The sequence below is a fragment of the Phyllostomus discolor genome, chromosome 1 (assembly GCF_004126475.2).
Source record: "Phyllostomus discolor isolate MPI-MPIP mPhyDis1 chromosome 1, mPhyDis1.pri.v3, whole genome shotgun sequence".
NCBI classification, from domain to species: domain Eukaryota; kingdom Metazoa; phylum Chordata; class Mammalia; order Chiroptera; family Phyllostomidae; genus Phyllostomus; species Phyllostomus discolor.
In genome coordinates, this window is record NC_040903.2 from 60,947,755 (window position 1) to 60,970,300 (window position 22,546).

A 22,546-nucleotide genomic window follows, 5' to 3' on the forward strand; every position below is an offset into this window, starting at 1 on the left:
TTTTCATAGTATCTTATAATTTTCAGTGGTTATTTTATTCTTTTGGTGGCAAATGCAAAAGGAATTTTTGTTAGTACATGGGAACACAATGTATTTTTCTGCATTGATTTTGTATCCCCCAACTTTATTGTATTTGTTTATTGTTTCTAATAGTTCCTTGGTGGAGTCCTTAGGGCTTCCCATATAAAGAATCATGTCAGCCTGGCTGGCGTAGCTCAGTGGACTGAGCGCAGGCTGCGAACCAAAGCATCGCAGGTTCGATTCCCAATCAGGGCACATGCCTGGGTTGCAGGCCATGACCGCCAGCAACCGCACACTGATGTTTCTCTCCCTCTCTCTCTCTCCTCCCCCTCCCCTCTCTCTCTAAAAAATAAAAATAAATAAAATCTTAAAAAAAAAAAAAAAAAAGAGTATTCCCCTGGGGGAAATCTTAAAAAAAAAAAAAAAGAATCATGTCAACTACAGAAAGTGAAAATTTTACTTCTCCATTCCCAATTTGGATGCCTTTTATTCCCTTCATTTGTCTAATTGCTAATTGTTCTGACTAGATTTTTAATACTATGTTGGATAACAGTGGCAAGTGTGGGCATCCTTATCTTGTTCAGGATCTTAGAGTTTTTCTGAAACTCAAAGTTTTTCAACATTGAGTATGGTATTAGCAGAGGGTCATATATGGCCTTTACTATGTTGAGGTACTTTACTTTTATCCCCATATTATTGAGTGCTTTAGTCATTACTGAATGTTTTATCTTTTTTTTCAATAATTAATACTTTTAGTTCTATCTTTTTTCTTTAGATTTTATTTATTTATTTTTAGAGAGGGGAGGGAGGGAGGGAGGGAGAGAAACATCAATGTGCGGTTGCTGGGGGTTATGGCCTGTAACCCAGAAATGTACCCTGGCTGGGAATCGAACCTGGGACACTTTGGTTCCCAGCCTGCGCTCAATCCACTGAGCTATGCCAGCCAGGGCTGAATGTTATATCTTATCAAATGTTTTTTCTTCATCTATTGATAAGATCATATAATTTTTACACTTTCATGTGGTGTCCACACTGATCAATTTATACATACTGAACCATCCTTGAGCCCCTGGAATCAACCCCACTTGATGTAATTTATTATCTTAATGTATTTTAATTTCATACAATATACTTTTTGAAGCTTCCAAAACATTCATTTCCTTTTTCACAGGGATTGTTATATACATGACAAACAGCAAATAATGCACTTCAATGAAAAGGGGTTCTTTAATTAAATCACAGTTCATCAAAACTAACAATACTCTATATTACATGCTAACTATCCACTAAAAATTATGGCAAAAAAAATAAATTTCTTGACACAAAAAGATATTCAGGTTAATAATTTTCAAAAACACACAAAACAGTATAATCAATATAATCCAAATTTTTTACAAGTATATTGTATGTATATATATAAAAATACACACACCAAAAACTAGCAGGATCTGAATAAGAAAATTTTGGATGATTTCTGTCTTGTATTTTTCTATTTACTTTTCCATATTTTCATTTTTAATGTTAATAATCTGTATTATGAATGTTTAATACAAAAGTATCTGAAACCTTAGAATTCACTGCAGTGATATTTTCTCCCATAGATGGAGTAAATCAACAGGTATCGCCAATAAATGGTAACACTAAAAGACACACTGGGTAATAGAAAAATCTTCTAACATGCACAAGAAATGGAAAAAAAATATATGAAATAAAAATATATATAGGGGAGAAAGCAAACATGAACTAAGGTTTTAGAAAAGCTTATAATAAATACCCTGTCATGGTGGCAGAAAACAATTTTGAGGAGTGGAAAGGAGAAATATTCTACAACAGAATTATTTTTAAGAAAGGATGTATGAGCCCTGGCTGGGTGGTTCAGTTGGCTGGAACATCATATACCAGAAAGTTTGCAGGTTCAATTCCCAGTCAGGGCACATACCCAGGTTTCAAGTTCAATCCCCAGTGAGGGTACATATAGAAGTCAACCTACTGATGTTTCTATCACTTGCTCTCTCTCTCTCTCTCTCCACCCCACCTTTCTAAAATAAAAACATATCATCAGATGAGAATTTAAAAAAGGAAAAAAAAAGTATGATATCACATTATTTATACCAAATAATGACTAATTCAATAAAATCTTGAAGTCTAAAAGAACACAGAATGTCATTAAGTCTTAAAAGGACAAATGCATAGGGTCTACAATGTCATATAAATGTTAGTCTAAATACCTAGGTTAGTCTAAAAGGTACCATATTTTGCTGTTTATAATTGCACTCCCATGTATAACACACACCACACTTTTGTGCACATTATACATGGGATTATTAAACCCATTATTATACCCATGGTATGTACTCATTGTACCCATGTATAATGCACATCCTTATTTTTCCCTCAAAAATTTGGGCGAAAAAGTGTGCATAATACTTAGCAAAATATGGTAATATAATTTTGTTTGCTTGTTTTGTACTCCTATAAACTCAGTAACCTATTTTAGTAATTGTAGTTTACCATAATAACTATACTTTGTCCAAATCTCTTTGAAATTTGATGGAGACCTATATCTTAAATTTTCTAATGTAGGCCATTAGTTAAAACAAAATACAAAACCTCCTTTATACTTCCCAGCTTAAAAATGAAAAAATTATATTCAAACACCAATAAAATAATGTCCACTGTACCTTATTATAACGATCATGTGGAACAGACTGTAAAACAATTGGTTCCATTGTAGAAACATTGGCAAATTGTACCTCTGGAATATATAGGGCACAAACCACATGAGCCCAACCTAAAAGTAAATAAAAGTAACATTATTTTGTAGTTTTCAATAAAGCTTTTTCATTGATAAATAAAATCAGAAACTTTTGTTCTAAAGCAATTTCTTTAATGCCTATTTCAGCCAATAAGCAACAAAAGTATTAACAAATTCTCATTATTGACTGAATAGTCAAACCCCTAATAATAAAGCACTCCCAAGCATTTTTCTACTTACATGCACAGTAACACAAATAAAGGGACAGTTTAAAATTCAGATTCTGGCACTGACATTTCTTAAAAATAAATCAGATAAACACTACTTCTGAGAACCACTGTAAAAATAAGAATTTTTACAGTTGAATACCTAAAATAAAATATTTAATACTTTAACCTTAAACGTCAACATTAAACTTTCCTTTAATGTTGATGTCAATATTTTTAAGTTGATATTTTACTAGTTCTGGCATTAATTACTTTAATATCTCATTTAAAATACTCTTAACAATTGATGTTAAATATTTCTTTTAATTTTCAAAATGTGTCTGAAGCTATCAAAGAGCTGATGTGATAGTGAGGAATTAATGATTCAAAATTGGAAAAGGATGGAAGTCCAGGTTGGAGAGTACAGCTTTTGGCTACTTTTACCACCTAGCAGTCATGTGCTCATTGCAGAGAAAACAGCTGAGAGAGTGAAAGGTGCTTTTTCAGAAACTCAGAAGGCTGAAAGTACAGGGGTTTATGTTCACAGACAACCAAAGGAAAAGAGGAACTAGTAAACCCCTCACTCCCATTTAGCTACAACACTGAAGGACTATACGCTAAGAGTAACGATAAACTAAAAATACACTGGCCCTCAAAAAGATTGAAGATGGGCTATGATCATCTCAAACTCTGAAATCTGACTCATGTAATCCTAAATTATAAGAGCTCCAAAGCACCAGACAGAAGTAAATATATATCCTCTCTGCAGAAAAACATTATTTTGGCTACAAATAATTTTTTAATATTTTTATTGATTATGCTATTACAGTTTTCCCAATTTTTCCCTCTCTATCCCTCCTCCACCCCACCCCCAACCCTCCAACATTCCCCACCTTAGTTCACGTCCATGAGTTGTACATGTAAGTTCTTTGAGTCCTCTGTTTCCCATACCATTTTTGATCTCTCCCCATCTAACTTATGCCTACTAACCATGCTTCTCGCTTCCTCTAGGATTCTCTTTATATTTAATCTCGGGTAACTTGATGATGTGCCTTGGTGTGTTCCTCTTTGGATCCAACTTCTTTGGGACTCTCTGGACTTCCTGAACTTCCTGGAAGTCTATTTCCTTTGCCAGATTGGGGAAGTTTTCCTTTATTATTTGTTTAAATAAGTCTTCAATTTCTTGCCCTTCCTCTTCTCCTTCTGGCACCCCTATAATTGAGATATTGGAATTTTTCAGGTTGTCCCAGAAGTTTTGTAAGAGTCTCTTCACTTTTTCAAACTCTTGTTTCTTCATTTTGTTCTGGATGGATGTTTATTTTTTCCTTTTGTTCCAAATTGTTGCTTTGAGTCCTGGTTTCCTTCCTGTCACTGTTGGTTCCCTGAAAATTCTGCTTTATTTCACTTTGGGTATCCTTGATTTGTTTTTTCATTTTTCGACCAAGCTCAATCAGATCTGTGAGCATTTTGATTACCAGGGCTTTAAATTCTCCATCAGATAGGTTGGTGATCTCCTCCTCGCTCAGCTCTTTTTCTGAAGCTTTACTCTTTTCTTTCATTTGGGCCATATTTGTTTGTCTTGGCACAACAGATAGGTTGCAAGGGCGCAGGGCCTTAGGTATTCACCCAGCAGGGCAACTCTCTTGGCTGAGCTGTGGCACTGCTTGTAGGGGAGGGGCCAGAGAGGGAACAGTGCAGCTCACCTGATCCTCTCTAGCGTACTTTTCAACTGAGCCTACGCACAGCCACCACACTGGCGGGCGCTGATTCCTCTCTTTGGTGCTGAAGATTACTGGCCAGAGAAGTCCTGATGGTCCACTGCAGTCATGATGGAAATTTCCACACAGCTATTGTTCTTTACAATGAAGCTCTGATGTTGACCCTCAAAACTACAGAAACAGATCTGCAGCATATATGAAAACCCAGCAGTACCACAAGGCCTTAGACAACACAATCAAAGCTCAACTTCTCAACCCCAAATAACATAAGGCATACTTCAGACAGGCTGGTGTTGTCCGCCAGTACCTTGGACATCACGCCAATAACCTGGCAGCCTTTGCATCTGAACTGGGTTAGGATCCCGAAAGTCTCCAGCTTTTGGTAGGGATGGTAAGATGCTGCCATGAAAACTCCCATGAGGGACTCTATCAAGCCCACTTATTAGCAGCTTCAAGAAATGAAACTGGACAAGAGTCCCTTAGCGGTCCTGTCTGTGGTTGGGCAGGAACTCCTGATGGCTGACCATTATGAGGCCTCTGTGGCTGTCTTATAAGCTGCTCTGAAGATTGGCATCCTCAGCATCAAACTGAGAGGTTCCCTTTTCTCTACCTTGAACAGTGCTCACTGGTCTCTTAGAAACACAAAGCACTGGATACATGCAACAGGACTGGGACATAGCTAAGACCTTTGGTGACCAGACAGGAGAATGCTGAGCTCATGGGAATCTAGGCTTTGCATCTTCTCCAAAGAAACTTATCAGAGCCCTGACTGGCATGGCTCAGTGGGTTAGGTGTTGTCCTGCAAACCAGAAGGTTGCTGGTTTGATTCCCAGTCAGGGCACATGCCTGAGTTGTGGGCCAGGTCCCTGGTTGGGGGTGTGCGAGGAACAAGTAAGTTATCGGTTCTCTCATACAAATGTTTTTCTCCCTCTCTCTCTGCTTCCCTTCCCTCTCTCTCCAAAAATAAATAAAATTTCTCTCTTTTTTAAAGAAAATTATTGGGAGACTCTCACTAACCAGAGGCATCAGTTGTACTCACCATGAAACTCAACAATCAACAGGTTGTATTTGAATGTTGCTTCTTACCTGCCTGAAATTAACTAGAAACCTGTATTTCCACATCCCTGAAACTAGCCACCAATTGTTAAGACTGAAGTTAATACTGGCTAAAGAAATATATAAATGCCTAAAGGAAACTATTGCAATGATACATATTTTGTTTAGGTTCAAAGTTTTAGTTGACATTCTTCTGGGATTTAACTCAGTTAAGTGTGATGTCTGCTCCCAAAGCACCTAATGTGTACAAAGCACTGTGCTAAGGATTGAGGGTCTAGGCAATGGGTGTGGGGTCACTACCCTTGAGGGGCTTATTTTCTCTTTGAAAAGAGGCAGAGCTTTAACACAGCAAAAAGATTAAACACTGCTTGAGCAATAAATGATAATCTCCTCTTAATTATAGCCAAGATTCTGAAATCCGAAAGGTGGCAGACTGGTATAAAATCGTGGAAGCTTTGTGAAACAGGTAGAACACAAGCTGGACCCTGAATGAGATAGAGAAATTAGTATATGGGGTTCTAAAACCTGGAAGGACACACGTCTTCCTATGGAAGAGGAAGAGAGATTTGAGCTGTGCACGTGTGACGGTCAAAATTGCCCCCTTGCTAAACATGGTGTTTGGAAGGGGGGCAAAGGCAAACATGGCCGACATCGGCCCTCACTGGTTGGAAGGCTGGGTGCTCCCACTGGCTTGTGGCACCCATTGGATTCTGGGAGAGGACTTTTGAAACTGAGCTGGCTGGGAAGTGAAAAGTCAGTTGGTTCTGTCCCCTCAGCCGGGTTCGGAGGGGCATGTCAACAGTGGCCAGTGTGGGCCTATTAGTGGGGCACAGACTCCAAATGATGCCTAAAGCTGGACAGTGAATGGAGATCAGCTAAGTCACCTACATTCATGATACTTTTAGGTGGGAAAAGAGGTTCCTGGAGCAACCTTGAATTGAGCTGGCAGAGGGTGGCAGAGTGATTTTTCTTTGAGTGTCTTAGAGGAAACAGGCTTTGAGGTAGAAACTTGCCATTACTTCCAAAGACATTGGTGATAATAGTTGGCACTGTGAATAGATTTTTGTTCTTGCGTTATTTTCAGTTCATGAACTTATGTAGTAGTTGATATGAGACTGTTTTTGATGTCATACTTCTTCTTTCCCCTTACTTTTGTTACCCAGATATTTTAGGCAGAAACTTGCCATTAAATAAAGCATTCCTTTCTGTTCCACTAACTCCGTCTTTGGAGATTTGCCTGGTAGGCAGTGAGTGGCAGGAACCCCACCCCACTGGTTGGGTTCAGTAACAATAAGATAGATTGTGCCTTTAGCAAACATCAGATATTTTCCACCACCTTGTTTAGTATAGTTATAGGTTTTTGGTTTTTATAAAAGGTAATATTAGTTTTATTCAATTACATTAAAAATCCATGAAAATAACGAAGAGTAATCCTACCATCCTGTTAATATGTTGGGTAGAATCTTTTGCTCATGTAATCAGTTATAATTGCTTATATCTATTCAAAAAAATTGGGGGGAGGGTGGGAGGATTGGCTGGGATGGGAGTACAAGACAGAAAACTGTACTTGAACAACAATTAAATAAAAAAGGAAAAAAATTTGAAATCCTATTGCAATACTGTTTTATAAGTGCTTTTCCATGAATATTTTCCCACTAATTTTTAAACATTTCTTCAGTTTATTACATGTTCTACTTCTAAAAAAAAATGTGTATTCCAAAATTTAAGGCATAGGCATCAAAATAGGTATGATTATATTCAAATACATCCAAGACAAAACTGAAAATTTCTTCATGGAACTAAAAACTATACTAATAAACCCAACAGAAGTACCAGAAACGAAATCAAGATTTTTTTTAAAAACTCATTGGGTAAAATCAACAATGTTTTAGACATAAAAACAGAATCAGAGGGCAATAACAAAATAGGGCAGAAGAAAATACCCAGAATATTAATACAAAACACAAAGGAAGAAAAGAACAGAAACACAAAAGACAAATAGTATAAGCAAACCTAACACACACATCACAGAGAAATGAGATAAAAAAAAATCATGAATGAAACATTTAAAATAATACTGAAAAATTATCTAAAAACTTTCAAAACAGAAGGTGGCAAGTCATGGACTGAAGAATCATAATAAATCCAGAATATACAAAAATAAATCCATGCCTAGAAACATTAGTGAAACCACAGAAAACCAAAGAGAAAGAGAGAGGGGTAGAAGAGATAGATAAAAATCCTTCAACTATCAAAAAGCAAGTCGTCATCAAAAGAACCAGATAAAGAAAGCCTATACATATCTTTAAACAAATTTCCATTAAAGGAAACACCAAACAATTTTCCTCAGGCAACAGGAAAAAGTGGGCCAAGGATGAAGCTCCAAAATAAAGGACAAAAAAAAAAAAAAACAAAGCATGATAAACATGTAAATACTTCCACTGGATATTGACTGTTTAAAACAACAGGAGTTTTTTTTTTTTTCAGTTGAAATACATATGACTGTTTACATCAAAACTTTAAATGTAGCCCTGGCTGGCATAGCTCAGTGGATTGAGCGCGGGCTGGGAACCAAAGTGTCCCAGGTTCGATTCCCAGCCAGGGTACATTCTTGGGTTGCAGGCCATAACCCCCAGCAACCGCACATTGATGTCTGTCTGTCTGTCTGTCTCTGTCTCTCTATCTCCCTCCCTTCCCTCTCTAAAAAATAAATAAATAAAAATATTAAAAAAAAAAAAACTTTAAATGTTATCTAGTAAAGTTTTCAATGTATATAAATTTAACACATACTAAAACTATGACAAGATTGGGGAAGGAACAGGAAGAAGACATCTATTCAATTTCAAGATTTCTACATTTTGTAGGAAGTGATACACACAGTACACTGAATTTATTGGTACAATAATTATAATCCCCAAATGAATGACTATTAAACTAGGTATTAAAATTTCTTTACATAAAAAAATATAGACAATGTTCCTAGTGGTTTTTCCACACAAATGGCCTGTCTTGGCTCAAGCTTCTGACTTTCCTAAATCTCTCAAACAAACAGCACCTGGTCTCAAAATACCCTGTGCCTCTTGCAAAGTGGTCCCAGACCCAGTACTAGTAGCAACTGGTCTCTGTTCGGGGCTTGGCCTGTCCTGGGTACCTCCAAGCCGAACACAAGTAGCAGCCATCTGAAGACTGCTTTGTAGCTCACATTGGGTGGACCTGGGCAGAGCACAGGTGGCTGCTGACCTTGGCCTTCCACTCATAGGAGGCCCCAGAGCCAGGGTACCCTGTGGACAGCTACGAACCACACCAAAGCATCACCCAACCACCTCCACAAGTAACACTTAAGGGGCAGACTCAGCGGGCATCAGAGCCTTGCTGAAGTAAGTCCTACTCCATGGGATGGGACCCTGAACAGCTTCCTCCATGGTGGTACCAGCCAGTCCTTGCAGCCAATCAGCCTGAAGGGTAAATCCTTCCCATTGATAGGCCAACAGCAATCAAACCTCAACTACAACATGAGGATATACACAGCCCACATGGGGTGGGTGTGTATGGGTCACACCTGGATTGTGCAGCGCAGGAAAAAGGGAGGCAGTGACACTAGAACCTGCAGAACACTTACTATATTAGGCCACTCTACCAAGCCCAGGAGATGAGCAGCTCAACCTAATGAGTAGAAAAAATCAGTGGGAGGCTGTGAAAATTAGGAGGAAAAAAAACCATGTACCAAATGAAAGAACAGAACTCAAAAAAAAAAAAAAAAAAAAAAACCAAGACCCAACTATACAAAAATGAAGACAAGCAACCCACTAGATGAACAATTCAAAACACAGGTTGTTAAAGGATGCTCAATGAACTTAGAGGAAGAGTAGACAAACCTTGAGAGAACTTCAACATTATAAAAAAGGACATAGAAACCATTAAAAAAGAGCCACTCATAGGTATTTGCCAGGGAAGGTTTCACAGCTGTGTGTAGGAGAGGGGTCAGAGAGGGAACAATGCCACTTTCCAGGTCTTACTCTGCTTTCAGTCACTTCCATCTCCTCCTGCAAGGGACTAGACCCCTTCCAGCTGCTGCCCTAGTGTTGATTCCCCAAGAGGGTAGAATTGCATATACTCTAGGACCTCAGGGGCCCCTCAAGTGGACTCTCCTGAGAGACTGGCAGTTTCATTCACCACTGCAACACCCATACGTTTTTACAGTCAGAGGTTTGAGACTTTATTTCCCAGTACTGGAACCTCAGGTTGAAATGTCTGTCCTGGGGCTGAGATTGCTCACTCCACAGTTGTCCCTCAAAATTTTTATACACACACAACTGAAGGACAGACCCTTCCACCGGCCCTACCTCAGCATGCATCCTCTCTACCCAGGTTACCCATCTCTGTCCCTCCTGTCTAGAGGAATGTTTCTTCTTTAACTCCTTGGTTGTCAGACTTCCACACAGTTCAGTTTTCTGGCAGTCACTCCTTACAATGTAACAGGTGTGCAGACAAATTGAGGAGACAAAGAAATTATGGCCCAAATGAAAGATCAGATCAAAACTCCAGAAAAAGAACTAAGTGACAAAGAGATAGCCAATCTGCCAGAGTTCAAAACACTGGTAATTAGGATGCTCAGAGAAAAAAACGAGTGTGGCCACAATATAAAAGAAGCAAAGGCTATTCAAAGTGAAATAAAGAAAAATATACAGGAAACCAACAGTGAAGGGAAGGAAGCTGGGATTCAAATGAATGATTTGGAACAAAAGGAATGAGTAAACATTTACCCTGTACACAGAGAAGAACCAAGAATTCATAAAAATGAGGAGAGCTTAGGAACCTCTTCGACAACTTCAAATGTACCAACATTCGAATCATAGGGATGCCAGAAGGAGAAGAGGAAAAGAAAGAACTGAAAACTTATTTGAAAAATTAATGAAAGAAAATTTCGTCAATCTGGTGAAGGAAACAGACATACAAGTCCAGGAGGCACAGAAAGCCCCAAATAAACAGAACCAAAGAGGACCATACCAAGACACATAATTAAAATACCAAAGGTTAAAGATAAAGGGATAATCTTAAAAGCAGCAAGAGGAAAGTAGTTACCTACAAAAAGAGTTCCCATTAGACTATCAGCTGATTTCTCAAAAGAAACCTTGCAGGCATGGAGGAGCTGGCAAGAAGTATTCAAAGTCCTGAAAAGCAAGGACATCCATCCAAGATTACTCTAACCAGCAAAGGTATCATTTAGAATGGAAGGGCAGAGAAACTGCTTCCTAGACAAAGTAAAGCTAAAAGAGTTCATCATTACCAAGCCCTTATTATACTAGATGTTAAAGGGACTTATCTATGAGAAAGAAGATCAAAACTATGAACAATCAAATGACAACATGTCTTGCCTGATGTAGCTCAGAGGACTGAATGCAGGCTGGGAACCAAAGGGTGACTGGTTCAATTCCCAGTTGGGGCCCATGCATGGGTTGCAGGCCAGGTCTCCAGTGGGAGACACGAGAGAAGCAACCACAAATTGATGTGTCTCTCCCTTTCTCTCTCTTTCCCCTCTCTCTGAAAATAAATAAATAAAATCTTTTTAAAAAATAAAATGACAAGCAGCTCACAACTATCAATACCTGAATCTAAATAAAGCAAAAACAAACTATGCAAACAACTACAACAGGAACAGATTCACAGAAATTGAGATCACATGAATGGTTATCAGCAGAGATGGGGAAGGGAAAGAATGGGGGAAATGATACAGGGAATAAGAAGCCTAATTGGTAGATAAAAAAAATAGATGGAGAAGTTAAGAATAGGATAGGAAATAGAGAAGCCAAAGAACTCATATGTACAAACCATGGACATGAACTAAAGAGGGAATTGCTGGAGGAAGTGGGGGTATCAGACAGAGGAAGGCAAAGGACAAAAAATGGGACAACTTCAATAGTATAAACAATAAAATATACTTTTTAAAAAAGGACCAGTCAGATATTAAGGATATCACTAAATGAAATGAAGAATAATTTACTGGGAATCAACAGTAGAGTGGATGAGCCAAGAACATAAGCAAAAAACACCTAATCAGAACAGTAAAAAGAAAAAGACAAAGAAATTATAAGCATGACCTACAGACATGAACTAAGGGGAGAAATTCCTGGCGAGAATGGGAGATACTGGTTGGAGGTGGAAAGAGGGGAAAACAGGGACAACTGTAATAGAATAATAAATAAAATTTATTTATTTAAAAAGAAAACAGGAAGATCTCCATAATTATTATTCAAAAATAAATTCGTTAAGATTTCACTGGGATAATTTTGGCCATTCATGTGTAAAGTAACAACTTTTACCAAAATTTTTCATTTTAAAAGGCCATCACAGCACTTACACACATATAAAATAATTGACCAAAGTATTACAATGTTTCAAGAAATGGAGCATTAAAATATATAACAAAAAGTTGTGTGTCAGCAGTTAGATATAAAATTTCAGAAGAATTTCATAGGGTTCAGAAAGAGGGTAAAAAGCACATATTAATATTAAATTTTTGTCAAGTTAATAGAGCTGTAGCAATGATGTAGAGTAATCCAAAAGAAACCTCTATACACCTATTAAAATGGCCAAAATCTAGGACACTGACAACACCAAATGCTGATGAAGATGAGGAGTAACAGGAACTCTCATTGCTGGTAGGAACACAAAATAGTGTAACTACCTTGGAAGGCATTTCGGCAGTTTATCACAAGAACTAAATATACCCTTACCATATGATCCAGCCAATGCTTCTTAGTATATACCCAAAGGACCTGAAAACTTATGTCAACACAAATGTCATGTTTATATTATGGCAGCTTTATTCATAATTGTCAATTTATTACAAACATTCAACACACATTCCCATATGATATAGCCCATGCTCTTTGGTATATACCCAAAGAAGCTAAAAACTTAGATCCACAAAAACATTATGTTTATAAATAGCAGCTCTATTCATGATTGTCAAAACTCTGAAGCAACTACAATGTCCTTCCATAGATGAATGAATAAGTAATTGAAGTATATCCAAACAAAAAACAAATCAGCACTAATAATAAATGAGCTGTTCAGCCATAAAAACACATGGAGCAAACTTAAAAGTATATAAGTAAAAAGTCCATGTGAAAAGGCTACATACTATCTTATTCTGGAAGATGCAAAACTATGAAAACAGTAAAATGAAAACAAACTCACAACTATCAACAAATGAACCTAAAAAACTAAGCAAACCACTAGAACAGGAACAGAATCACAGAAATGGAGATCACATGGAAAGTTATCAGTGGGGAGGGGGAAAATGAGGTGGGGAAAGGTACAGGGAATAAGAATCATAATTGGTAGGCATAAAATAGATGGGGGGAAGCCCTGGCTGGCGTAGCTGAGTGGATTGAGCATGGGCTGGGAACCAAAGTGTCCCAGGTTCGATTCCAAGCCAGGGTACATTCATGGGTTGCAGGCCATGAGCCTCAGCAACCACACATTGATGTTTCTCTCTCTCTCTCTCTCTCTCTCTCTCTCTCTCTCTCTCTCTCTTTCTCTCTTTCTCTCTCCCTCCCTTCCCTCTCTAAAAAATAAATAAATAAAATTAACAAAAAAATAAAACAATTTAAAATAGATGGGGGGAGGTTAAGAATAGTATAGGAAACAAGTGTCGAAGGTTCGATTCCCAGTCAGGGCACATGCCTGGGTTGCAGGCCACGGCCCCCAGCAACCGCACATTGATGTCTGTCTGTCTGTCTGTCTGTCTCTCTCTCTCTTTCTCCCTCCCTTCCCTCTCTAAAAATAAATAAATAAAATCTTTTTTAAAAAGTTAAAAAAAAGATCATGTGACCCAAGTATTTTTTTTTAATTTAAGAAAGGCAACTATTTGCTATTAACAAGGTAACTCTATCACTTGAGAGATATTACAGAAAAATTAAAACTAAAAGGAAGATTTGCTACTTGAAAACAAAAACTAGGGGGACTTCCAGCAAGATGGAGGAATAGGTGGACGAACCATACCTCCTCGCACAACCAAGATTAGAACAACAACAATTTACAGCCAGAATAACACTCAGAACTGACCGAGGATTTATCTGAATGGAAGTCGGACAGCCAAGAAGTTAAAGTAGACCCGTACATCCAGACTGGTAGGAGAGGATGAGCTGGGAAGGTGCGGGTCGGCGGCACGCGGAGGTTGGGAAAAACTTGGCCCGAAATCGGCATGAAAGCCATCCGGCGCAAGAACGCAGCAGTGATCCCTAAGTACACAAGCTGTGGCTGGTAGACCCAGTGAAGCGTCGATTGTGGACCAGGGCAGAGCTCGCAGCCCAGGATCCCAGAGAAGGGACTGAGATCCCAGGAGAACGGAACTACCGCCATTGTTTCCTCCCGCCCCCATTCCCACCCCCGCCCCCACATATAACATCACAATCTAGCGACTGGGGTGCCTAGCCATGGTGAACACCTAAGGTTCCGTCCCTCACCGTAACAAGAGTGACCAGACCCCCCCCCAAAAAAAAGAGAGAGAGAGAGAGAGCGTGATGGCTCAAATAGAAGAACAAATCAGTGCCCCAGAACTCATCCTTTTGAGCGACCAAGAAATAGCTAACCTATCAGATGCACAGTTCAAAACACTGGTGATCAGAAAGCTCACGGAATTGGTTGATTGTGGGCACAAATTAGATGAAAAGATGCAGGTTACCATAAAAGAGATGCAGGAAGATACATGGAAGAGAGCCAATAGTGAAGGGAAGGAAACTGAGTCTCAAAACAATACAATGGACCAGAAGGAAGATAGAATCAACCAAGTAGGAAAGCATGATGAAATAAGAATTCAAAAAAACGAGGAAAAGCTTAAGAGCATCCAGGACATCTTTAAATGTTCCAACATCCAAATTATAGGGGTACCAGAAGGGAAAGGGGAAAAGCAACAAATTCAGCACGTATTTGAACAAATAATAAAGGAGAACTTCCCCAATCTGGCAAAAGAAATAGTCTTCCAAGAAATCCAGGAAGCTCAGAGAGCCCCAAAGAAGTTGGACCCAAGAAGAAACACACCAAGGCACATCATACTTACATTAGCCAAGGTAAAAAACGAAGGAGAGAATCCTAGAAGCAGCAAGAGATAAGGGGACAATAACCTACAAAGGAGTTCCCATCAGACTGTCAGCTGATTTCTCAAAAGAGACCTTACAGGCAAGAAGGGGCTGGAAAGAAATATTCCAAGTCATGAAAGACAAGGACCTACATCCCAGATTGCTCTATCCAGCAAAGCTCTCATTTAGAATGGAAGGGCAGATAAAGTGCTTCTCAAATAAGGTCAAATTAAAGGAGTTCATCATCACCAAGCCCTTATTTTATGAAATGCTAAAGGGACTTATCTAAGAAAAGAAAATAAAGAAAAAATAGGTATAGTAAAAGGACAGCAAACTCACAATTATTAACAACCACACCTAAAGCAAAACCAAAAGAAACTAAGCAAACAACTAGAACAGGAACAGAACCACAGAAATGGAGGTCACATGGAGGGTTAGCAACAGGGGGGTGGGAGGAGGAGAGAGGGGGAAAAGGTATAGAGAATAAGTAGCACAGAATGTAGGTTGAAAACAGATAGGGGGAGGGCAAGAATAGTACGGGAAATGTAGAAGCTAAAGAACTCATAAGTATGACACATGGACATGAACTAAAGGGGGGGGGAATGTGGGTGGGAGAGGGAGTACAGGGTGGAGGGGAGAGAAGGGGGAAATGGGACAACTGTAATAGCATAATCAATAAAATATATTTTTAAAAAAAGAAAACAAAAACTAATGGAAAGCTGAGGTAGTTATGTTACTATCATTTGAAATGTACTTTGAAGCAAAAATAGTACCAGAGAAAAATGGGTACTCCACAATGATAAAAAACATCAATTTGTAAGAAAGAGATACAGTAATTCTAATTGTGTACGCAACTAATAACAATCAAATATATTAAGACAAAAAATGAAATGACACAATCACAGTGAGGAATATTAACATACTTTCCTTAGTAAGTGATAAAACAAGTATTCAACAAATCAACAAAGATATAGAAAATGCTAATATAAATATCAAATATGACCTTACAGATACACATAAAACACTGTACTCAAAGACTACAAGATTTTTTAAATTAGTTTATTTTCCAATTACAGTTTGACATGCAATATTTTATTTATGTCAGGTGTACAACATATTCATTAGACATATACCTTACAAGGAGACTGCAGAACTTTTTATGGCACATATGGAATTTCTTTTTTTTTAAGATTTTATTTATTTATTTTCAGAGAGAGAAGGGAGGGAGAAAGAGAGGGAGAGAAACATCAGTGTGTGGTTCCTTCTCATGCAACCCCTACTGGGGTCCTGGCTCACAACCCAGGCATGTGCCCTGAGAATCAAACCAGTGACCTTTCTATTTTCAAGTCGACATTCAATCCACTGACTCACACCAGCCAGGGCTGGAACTTCTTTTAAAAGAACAACCATAACCACCCTGGCCATTGTGGCTCAGTTGGTTGGAGTGTCATTCCCATAAACTAAAAGGTCACAGGTTTGATTTTCAGTCAGGTCTCATACCTAGGCTGCGGGCTCAGTTCCCAGTCACAGTGCATATGAGAGGCAAACTATTGATGTTTCTCTTCCCCTCTCTCTTCCTCCCTTCCTCTCTCTCTAAAATCAATAAACATGTCTTCTGATAAGGATAAAAAATAAGTAAATAAAAAATGACCATAACCTAGCCATAAACAAAGTCTCATAACATTCCTTAGGACTAAAATCAAAAGAGTGTGTTTTCTGAAAACAATGAAATTTAAACTAGAAATTGATTAAAAGATTAAAAACCTCATGTATTTGGAAATTAATAAGTAAATGTCTTAATTATCAATGGGTCAAAGTAGTAATTAGAAAGGAAATTATAAGAGTTTTAACTTAATTAAAATGAAATTACACCTAAGTTGTAGGATGAACTAAATTTCTTCCTAGATACAGAGTTTTAAAAACATAACATACATTAGAAAGACTGTAAATTAGTGAGCTAATTAAACTTCAATCATAAAATTTTATAAAATACCTAAACAAACCCCTGAAAGTAGAAGGAAATAAAAATATTCATGAATATTAACAAGAAGCAGCAAAGCCAAATGAGTACCCATTGCTAGACTTGGGGAAAAAAGATGGTCCAAATAACCAAGGTCATTTTAAACCCTACAGATACTTAAAAGATTACAAGGTAATGAACTTTTTGCCAATAAATTTTAAATTTAGATGAAATGGGTGAATTACCCAAAACCACAACTTACCAAAACTATCTACAATAAAAAATTTAAATAACCCTTTAATTGCTAAAGAAAATAAGTGCATAATTACAATCTTTGGAAAACTACAAACACAAACATTTTTGCTAGAATATCTTACCAAACAAGAATAAAATAATGCCTCTCATATCTGTGGGTTTCACATCGACAGATTCAACCAATCTTAGATTGAAAAGAGTACTTTCCAAGAATTCCAAGATGACTACAGAGTAGGTGAAAGCCATACTCCCATGCTCTGGACTCAAAACTGCATTTACAGTTAAGTTATAAAGAGATCAACCTGAATAACCAACTGAAGGCTAGCTGAAGTGAAATATTAAAACCAATTTATAGAAGCCACACAGAGACTGAAAAAAAGGCAGAGATGCAGAAAGGGCTACCCTCAGCACCAAGGTGTAGCAGTGGCCAAAGGGGTGTCAGGGCTGCAAAACTCTCTCCCCCCAGGAGCATGAAATCTCAACCCTGTGCAGGAAGCACAGGGCAACAAAAATGTGAAGAGCAACAGAGCAACAAAAATGTGAAGAGGAGCCTGCATAGCAACTGGTGGTGAAAATCAGTGGGGATTCAGTCCACCTGGGAGATGGGAGACCCAGATGCCACCTTTTCATGAACAAGCACTCCTACTATTACTGCACCAGCCAGGGTAGTGCACTGCCCAGTCTCCAACTGATGGAGAGCCTACTCTGCTATACTCTGATCCTGAGGGGTCTGGGGCCCTCTTTTTCTGTGGAGGCTCTTAGTGGGGATCCAGACAGTGACTAAACTTTGTAGCTTTGGAAAGATCAGACTCCCCCACCTCAAGCACCCTGCTGGCACCCTTCCCCCTACCTATTAAATCACTTAGTTGCCCTATCCCACTGAGTTCACCTGAGCAGGGAAACACAGAGTGCCACACAGAGCTGGGACTTTCAGACTGTGCCTCCCAGGGAAGCTTTTGTCTGGGAACCAGATGGACAGGGGCTGAGGATTATGACTACATCACAGTGGGGAGGACCACTCCTATTTCTCTTGACAGCTCACCCCACACTATCCCAGGAAAATGAAAAAAGTGCATGCCCAATCCTACAGGCTTCAGGCAACATCCACCAAAATGGGGGACTGTTTGGATCTACCCTTCGAAGTCCAAGATACCTGGCACTGCTGTGTTAGTTCTGCTGGTGGGGGAAAAGGGGGTGCAGCTCAGAACTGGGACAAAGAGTAAATCCCTCAGAGGTTGTCTGAGACTGTAACAAGAGCTTAGTTCTCTCCTGCAGGCAGGGCCAGCATCACCCCCAGTGGAAGACTTTTTTCTCTGTTCTGCTGAGCTTGCTTCTGCAGAGACTACTGCTGGCTGGGTGCAGCCAACTTGAACCAGCAGCAACCTGTTCATGGAGACTAGAATTGGAGACTATTGTAGAGACTGAGTCCACTGGCTCTGGAGTAGGGGTCACTTCCCCTGCATTGAGTGCCTGACTGCATAATCAACAAATAGGGTACTCTCTAGCCCTGTCATACTGAAACCAGCTGCCATGCCCTACCGAGCTCACAACCTATGGAAGGGCCTGTGATTCACACACAACCTGGGCCCACTCTACAGCCTTTCTTCAAAAGGCTCTGGAGGAAGACCAAGCAACCTCCAGGAGAGGCAGAGTAGCTGACAGGTGAGGGCAAACCTCAGGGGAAGCCTCCTTCCTTTTGTAGACCTTCCCCCTCAGCTCTAAGCTGGAGGAAGACAACCCTTACACATGGGATTGGCCCTCCCATGAAAAGTCAAGAGCAGTCGACATGCCACAAACAGTAAACACCATAGTAGCTCTACACAGGTAGCCCAAGGCCAGTTATACACAACGTCTGACATTGACTTGTACCTGAACCCCATCCAAGTGGACTCAGAACCAGAACAAACACTAGTAGGCTTCAGAGCACACCAGAGCTCAATGCAATTAGCCACACAAGCAGTACACCCAAAGGAGGATTCTGGAAGGTACCAGACACGGCTAGGAACAACTCTGCCTCAGGGACAGTCCCTGCACAGCAATTCATACATGGGGATCCAGGTTTGCCCTCATAGGCAGCCAGCATGACCAACTCCAAACACAAAAGGGCCAAAAGCATTCAAGACTCAACTGCAACAGGAGGGTGCCCATAGCCCACAAGAAACATTCCTGGAGCACGGAGCTCAGATGATCTGAAAGATTGTGCTACTGAGCCCAACAAGACACCTTCATCATAAGGCAATCCTCACAAGTTTCAGAGACATAGCAGATTTACCTAATATACAGACAAAATGAAGAAGCAAAGAAATATGCACCAAATGAAAAAAAACAAGGAAAATCCCCAGAAAAAGAATAAATGAAATGGAAACAACCAAAATACCAGATGCAGAGTTTAAAACAATGGTTATAGGGGTGCTCAAGTACTTTAGGGAAAGAGTGGATGATCTCAGTGAGAAATTTAAAAAGGCAATAAAAAAGAACTAGTCAAAATGAAGAATACATATCTGAAACAATGAATTCACTCAAAGGAATCAACATCAGGACAGATAAAGCAAAGGACCGAATCAGTGATTTAAAGGACTAGGTAACAGTAACGACCTAGGGAGAGCATCAAAAGGAAAAAGAAGTTTGAAAAATGAGAAAAAAGTCTAGACGCCAAGCATAAAAGCATCCGCATCCTGGAGGTACCAAAAGGGGAAGAGAGTGAGCAAAGAAGAGAGAACCCATTTTAAGAAATAATGGCTGAAAACTTCCCTGCAAGTTCTGAAAGCATAGAGAGTACCAATCAAGATAAACTCGAAGAGACCCACACCAATGCATCATAATTAAATGGGACAGGGTAAAGACAAAAAGAGAATCTTAAAGGCATCAAGAGAGACAATTACCTACAAGATGGTTCCCATACGGATGTCAGCTGATTTCTCAACAGAAAGACTTCAGACATTAAATATTCAAAATGATGAAAAGCAAGGATCTGTAACCAAGACTACTCCATCCAACAAGACTATCATTTAAAATTTAAGATGAAATAAGGAGCTTCCCAGAAAAAATATGCTGAAGGAGTTCATTACCTCCAAACCAGCACTGTGAAAAATGATAAAAAGACAGCTTTAAGAAAAAATACAAAGAGAGGAGGAGGAAAATAGGTATAAAGAATAAAGTGGCAATAAATAACTATCGATATTACTCTTAAATGTAAACAGATTAAATGCACAAAGCAAAAAAAACAGGGTATCTGAAAGGATAAGAAAACATGACCCATATATGTGCTGTCTACTAGAGACCCACCTCAGAACAAAAGATACACATAGGTGGAAAGTGAAAGAATAGAAAAAAAATTATTCTATATAAATAGAAATGAAAAAAGCTAGAGTAGCAATATTTTTATCTAACTAAATAGGCTGCAAAACAAAGGTCATAACATGAGACAAACAAGGTCACAACGTAATACTTAAGAAAATCGATCTAACAAGACAACATAAACCTTGTAAAGATATGCACCCAACATAGGAACACATAAATATAAAAAGAAAATCTTGGTGGACTTCAAGGGAGAGATGAATAGCAATACAAATACGGTCATAGTGGGGGATTTTAACAACCCAGTCATCAGACTTCTGATCAAGATGGAAGCAGAGGTAGACACACTTTGCCTCCTCGTCAAACCACAAAAAGGAATTACAACTAAATCTCAAAACAAGTAACACTCAGAACCATCAGAAAATTGAGCTGCATGGAAGTCCAATAACCAAGGATTTAAAGAAGCCACATTCATCCAAAGGGTAGGAGGGGCAGAGTCACAGATGGGTGGAGAGGCACAGATGAAGGGTGGCGTGGAGAGGCAGCAGCAGAATAGACAGTCCCACGCTCATGTATGGTGGATAAAAATCAGAGGGAGACCTTGGGACCGAGCAATCCCTGCCCCAGACCAGACCACATAGCCCAGAGTCCTAGCACTGGGAAGATAAATCCAGGTAACTTCAAGCTGTAAAAACCAACGGTGGCTGGGGAAGCAGAAGAAACTGCCAGATTCTCAGGAGATTCCATTTAAAAGTCCAGCATGGTCTTACAACGTATACAAACCCACCCACTCTGAGATCCACCACCAGAGCAACAGCTGGAAGGGTGCCAGTTCCACGCAGAGAGTAGGTAAAGTGATGGAAAATGGAGCAAGTGGCAGGAAAACCTCCAGAAGCCAGGCAGCAGTACTGTCCCGTGTTTGATCCCTCCCCCCACATAGAACCACAGAAACAAACATAGGGAGGCTGCCAAATTGAGGTGACACAGAAATATAGACCAAATGAAAGAACAAAACAAAATCCCAGAAAAAGAACTAAATGAAACAGAGATAGCCAACCTATCATATCCAGAGCTCAAAACACTGGTTATCAGGACCCTCAAAGAACTCACTGGGCATTATCAACGAAATAAAAAAAGAAATGAAGGTTACAAAAAGTGAAATAAGGAAAAATTTACAGGGAACCAACAGTGAAGGGAAGGAAGCCAGGCTTCAAATCAGCTATTTGGAACATAAGGAAAAAATAACCATTCAACCAGGATAGCAAAAAGAAAACAGAAGTTTAAAAAACAAGGATCAGCTAGGAACCTCTGGGACATCTCCAAACATGCCAACATCCAGAATCATAGGGATGACAAAAGGAGAAGAGGAAGAGAAAGAACTTAAAAACTTATTTGAAAAATTAATGAAAGAAAATTTCCCCAATCTGGTGAAGGAAATAGACATACAAGTCCAGGAAGCACAGAGTCCTAAACAAGTCCCAAACAAGGACACAAAGAGGACCACATCAAGACAAATCATAATTAAAGTGCCAAAGGATAAAGCTAAAGAGAAAATCTTAAAAACAGCAAGAGAAAAGCAGAGTTACCTACAAATGAGTTCCCATAAGACTACCAGTTGATTTCTCAAAAGAAACCTTACAGGCAAGAAGGGGCTGGAAAGAAGTATTCAAAGTCATGAAAGGCCAAGGACCTACATCCAAGATTACTCTATTCAGCAAAGCTATCATTTAGAATGGAAGGGCAAATAAAGTGCTTCCCAGACAAGGTAGAGCTAAAGAAGTTCATGATCACCAAGCCATCATTACATGAACATTAAAATGGCAACAAATTCACAATAAATTCTCTCACACATCGAGGTTTCTCTCCCTTTCTCCCTTCCTCTCTCTCTAAAAATAAATAAAATATTTAAAAGGACATAACAGAAAATTCACTATCTTAAATCATGTTTATGTGTACAATTTACTCCAGGTTTTTCAATGCATTCTCTTCTTTATCTTTTTCCACAACACATGACATACAATACATTTTACTTACCTACCTCATTTTTGTCCATCTTTCCTCACCATAATATAAGCCCGAGAGCATGAAACTCTGCTTTGTTCAATGTTGTATCTATCATACTTGCTGCATATAAGAGGCACACACTGAATGTACTGGCGACAGAATGTCAATTTTCTGTAAGTTAATCTATAAAT

The 22,546-nt window shown here is 39.0% G+C and overlaps 1 protein-coding gene across 15 annotated transcripts in view; it reads right to left on the bottom strand.

The window, feature by feature from the left end:
• MLLT10 (MLLT10 histone lysine methyltransferase DOT1L cofactor) overlaps window positions 1-22,546 on the bottom strand; it is a 254,453-nt gene that overhangs the window by 161,729 nt on the left and 70,178 nt on the right. For all 15 annotated transcript variants that reach the window (XM_036023436.1, XM_036023475.1, XM_036023459.1 and 12 more), the window contains one exon: window positions 2,703-2,812. In XM_036023436.1, the coding sequence (XP_035879329.1) occupies window positions 2,703-2,812 (110 nt within the window). The remainder of the gene's footprint in view (window positions 1-2,702; window positions 2,813-22,546) is intronic.